The following is a 4849-nucleotide window of genomic DNA, read 5'->3' on the forward strand; positions in this document are numbered from 1 at the left end:
TTAAAAAAAAAAAAAGAAGTAAAAACTCAAAAGTAATGTTGGAAAATGAAACTAAACTCTCCCAGAAAATAGAACAAAAATACAGACATGAAAAATAAATAAGGAAGTTAGACAATGTTTCCAGGAGATTGGGACAGACATCCAGCTAATAGCAGTTTCATAAAAAGCATGACAAAAAACAGCAAGGAAGAAGTAATTGAAGAAACAGTACAAGAAAGTGGACTAGAACTTCATAGCACGAATTTTCAAACTGAAAGGGGCCACAGAGTTCCCAGGATAATAACTCATAAAAACTTGAAGTAAATCATCATGAAATGTAAAAATACTAGGGATTAAAAGATAATAGCTTCGGGGGAGGAGGGAAAAGTCTACATTTAAAGGACTGACAGAGTGCTATCAAGTTCTCAAGCAGCTATGGGCATACAGACAGTTAAGAAATATCTAACAGAACACTAAGAGTTTGAAATTGGCCTTCCATCTTGGAATTTTATACCTAAACAAACTAGCAGTCAAGGGTGGAATATAGACACGTATTTTTATGCAAGGTATGGCAGGCACACATTCTGACCTCTCTTACTCACAGAACTCTGTTTTGTTAAAATACCAATGTACACAGCTAAAAAATAGGTATTTTCTATTTTCCCATGCAGTTAGCAATGGCCCTGTGTCACAGGCTGATCAAGAGAAAATCTGCTACAAAGGTTTGTGTAAGTATTCATATTTTCCTGCTAAAAGAGATTTGGCTGGCTCTGCTTTTTGCCTCTTCTGCCCTATTACTGCCTAGAATTCAGATAGAATGCTAAAAGGCAGAGCAGCTATCATGAGACCAGGAGGCAGAAACATAAAGATAAAAGTCAACATGTAAGGATGTCAGTTACAAACAAAAGTAAAAGCTTGGCTTCCTGATGGTCTCAGGGACCCATTACACCAGCTACTATACTGCTTACTTCACAACTACGTGTCATATTAAAAAAAAAAAAATTAAAAAAAAATTCTGTAGTCAGGTTTTCTGTTATTTTCTGCTGTATTCCTAGCAAGTTATCAAGTGGTTTTATCTCCCATGCACCCTTCCTCAGGAAATTACTACATGATGTTCTCCACAAAAGTAAGGAATAAACTAAGAAAGAGAAAGTTATGGTGCTCAGAAAACAGGTGATCCCAGAGAGGAAGGATTGCAAGGATCTTAGTAGTAAGGGTAGTCTTGAGACAACAGCTGTACTGTATCCTAAAGAGTACCCAGTTTATATTGGAACAAAAGAATAAAGGGCTCCAGGAGAGAGAACATTAAATAAAAATAAATAATGGATAGATTACCTGATGTGTTTGATCATGATGAAAGGAATTTAATAGTTCTCCCAGAAAGTCTGGAAGGTAGAGATTGGTACACAGGAAATAAAACAAAAACAGGTTTTTGTTTTTTTTTTTTTTAAAGCAACTATTAACTCTAGGAAAAACAAAAAGCTGCAAGAAGTATGAAATGGAATCATGGAACACTGTATGGCTCGACTGTGAACAATATTTGCAAAGTCTTTATAGTGCAAACATTGAATTTTGTTTTTTAAAAATTATGGCAACGCTATACTGGAAAGTTGGAAAGAAGAGATGCCAGTGTGGCTGGAGTAGAATGAGCAAGGGGGGGGAAATGGTAAGAAAGGAGATCATAGAGGAAAACAGGGATTAGGTTATCCAGAGGTTTGAATTTTCTTTCCTAAGTGCTGTAGAAAGCCACTGGAGAGTTTTAAACAGGAAACCAGCATGATCCAACTCATGATTGAAAATGATGACTTTGGCTATAGTATTGGGAAGAATACACTGTTCAGGGGCAGGAGGGAGAGCCAGCAGACCAGTCAGGAGGCTACTCTAGCAGGGATATGAGGCTTCTGCGGAAGAGAGAAAAAGAAAAAAGGAGAGCTGGGTTGAAGAAGGCATACTTTGAAATGGTGGAAAGAGGGCAGATGGGAATACATCTTGGGGGCTGGTGGCTTTTAGAGAGAAAGGGATGACTGTCTATGTGTTAGCATTAGACATCTGGAGAAGGCAGAGAGTGTTATTACTGAGTTGGGAAGACTGGAGGAGGAACAGCTTTAAGAGTAGAGGTTTTGGGGTCTAGGGTTCTGTTTTGGATCTGTTGGGTACCAAGCAGGCAACTGTTCTGGGTCATGGGGTAACACCCAGGGAGACAACCCACAGGATATACTCTGCCTTCGACAAGTAGTAATTCCTCCTTTTCCCTTGCCAACACAAAGACATGTTTTATATATGCTTGGATTTTTAAGCAACCACAATGCTATGATTTGGGGCACTGATTGATTTAAGAATTGATACTGAGAATCCAAAGATAAACAAGCAGTGAATGCTGGGATATCACAACCTATGCCCCATTCAAAATGTTTAGGTCTAACTGCTTTTCTATTTGAGTCAGATCTACCCCAAGGAAAATCGCTCTCCACCAAAGCTGCTGTCATAAAATAAAAGTCCCCCACTCCGTGAATAATTTCCCATTACTAGTTTGATTTAGTAAACATTCTCTTCTAAAACAAAGAATTAATATTCTCCTTGCTCAGTGGACTATGCGTACAGAGCATGTGCCAAGTTAAGGACCACCTCAGGCACACTTTGAGATTCTGTTTGAGTTTTAAAAAGTTCCTTCTCAATAAATATTCAAAAGGACCAATTTGTACAAAAGTCTTTCAAAAACACTTTTGACTACTATTATTTTCATTTGCAGGTCACAGAGCTCTTTAAACATAGTCAGCAGTATTCTTTCTTGGCTTCCCCATTGTTTTTCATTGCTTTGTGCAATCCTTTTATTTAATCATTAATTCCCCAATTGGTCTTCATTGCTGTGTGGATTTTAACGAGAGCTGGGTTTTAGCCACATTACAGTAGATGTGGTGGGGGTGGAGGGTAGCAGTGGCAATTGCAAAATAAAACGTACCATAAAGTGGTAACGGCTCATGATTGAGGCCAGTTGTTGAAAAATAAATGCCTGTTACAGAGAACCATAGAAATTTGGAGTTAGAGGCCAAGGCAAGCCATTCATTGGTAGGCCGACAGCGCCTCTAGCGGCAGAAAGACCGCGTTGGCGGCGTCCAGGAGAAGCTTCTGAATTTTTAAAAAGGCACCTGCTGGGTGAGTCCCTCATTATGCAAAAACAAAGGCTCCACGGGTGCCCAATTTTAAGAGGATAGGACTCGAGGAAATCTAGATCCATAAAACAGCCATAATACCTACATTTTAGTTTAACTTCAAAATGAGTTGTCGCTTTACACAGGCTGATTTAAAGATTATTTATAGCCGAAAAACTGACGAAGTGGCGGGAGGCGGAAAAATTCTGCTCAAGTTTGGCCGTCACTGACAACGAGGGAGCGATCCGGAATAAAAAAGTGGGAAAGAAAACTAAAGAAGTAGGTGGAGAGTCAATTTTTTAAAAATGGAGACCGCTGTGAAACGCAGCAGGCACACCTGTGGAGAAGGGGGATGGCTCACCTGTGTGATTATCTTGCCTTCCCCAAGCGTATCCGTGGGGGAGGCGGGGTGGAAAGGAAACTTCATGGAGGGCTGACCCAGAACCTGGGGAGTGGGGAGTGGATTCGCTATGGGACGCCCCGTGTCAGGAAGAGGACCCGACGCACATCATCCCGAGCGACACGTGTAACTGTCAAGTCTTGGACACCTTGGCAAAGGGCAGCCCAAAGGGGAGGGGAGCAGGCACCAGCCCCTAGGCTGTGCCGTCCAGGCTACCCGCTGGTGTCTTGCGGGCCCCGAGCCAAGTGTTCCCTCCTTCCCCCGGGAATTGGCACCTTCGAGAGGAGTGGCTCCCCTGGATGCGCCCTGCGCGCCGCCACGCGGCTCAGCGTCCCCCCCGTCGCCCACTACCGCGCGAGGTGCCCCGGGGGGACGCTCCGCAGCCCGCGGACGGCCCCGGGCGGCGGTCGAGAGAGAAAGGCCGGGGCGCGGCGGGGGGACCGCCGCGCTCGGCAACTTACCTCGGGCCGCGGGGGGCGCCAGCAGAGCCCCGGCCAGGGCGAGCAGGAGGGCGCGGGCGGGGGGTGCGGGCGGCGGGCGCGCTGCCATGGTCGCCGGCCTTCAGTGCAACAGCTCTCGGGGCCGAGCGGCGAGCGCTGCACCATCCCACGCGGGCGCCGAGCGGGGGCCGGGCGGCGCGACCCGAGGGATTTCCTGCCGCAGGGAGTCAGCCCCGAAGCCCTCGCGCAGCGCCCGCGCCGCCGAGGAGCGAGTCTAGGCTTTCNCCCGGGATGATGTGGCCGCGGGGCCCCGGGCGCGGCTGCCAAGAGCACACGCGGCTGCACGGTCCAGCTTTCCAGGCTGAGGCTGGAAATGATGACTCGGCTGCTCGCTCCCAGGCTCGCCGGGAACCCGCGGAACGCGGGTAGCAGGTCTGGAAAGCTGTCCAGCGCCCGGGCGGGTGTCCCCGGGCCTGTGCCCTCAGCTCCCACAGGGACACCTCGGGCCTGAGAAATCATCTTGGACTCACAGGCACGCGACGACGTCTGGGCATTACGTTTTTCATGGACTGCTTTAGGTTTTACGTTGATAGGTTGGCTCCGGGTACTTTCCCTAAGGCATGGGACCCGGAAGAGGGTATACCCCGCCCTTTCCCAAACTTTCCTGATCATGAGAAGCATCTGTAACTGTTAGAAATACAGATTCCCCGGGCACCCTTCCCCGCCTGTGGCTGGAGACTCTGCAGGCCACGGAGCCAGGGGAACGCCAGGTGTCCGGGAAACCCCCTGGCGAAGTCAATGGGGGGCCTTGCCTTGAGGTGAGTCCTAGTTCTTGGCGGTCTCTGCCCTTTCCACCAGAGAGCCTCGCAGAGCCATGGTGT

General features: G+C 47.3%; 1 protein-coding gene across 1 annotated transcript in view; it reads right to left on the minus strand.

Annotated features, from left to right (window-relative positions):
• The window catches only part of ADAM12 (ADAM metallopeptidase domain 12), a 326152-nt gene extending 321906 nt beyond the window's left edge, over window positions 1-4246 (minus strand). Inside the window, exon 1 of the mRNA XM_034663422.1 lies at window positions 3990-4246. Coding sequence (XP_034519313.1) covers window positions 3990-4077 — 88 coding nt within the window. The 5' untranslated portion in view covers window positions 4078-4246. The remainder of the gene's footprint in view (window positions 1-3989) is intronic.
• Window positions 4247-4849: the final 603 nt, after the last annotated feature.

The sequence above is a fragment of the Ailuropoda melanoleuca genome, chromosome 6, assembly GCF_002007445.2.
Source record: "Ailuropoda melanoleuca isolate Jingjing chromosome 6, ASM200744v2, whole genome shotgun sequence".
Lineage (NCBI taxonomy): Eukaryota > Metazoa > Chordata > Mammalia > Carnivora > Ursidae > Ailuropoda > Ailuropoda melanoleuca.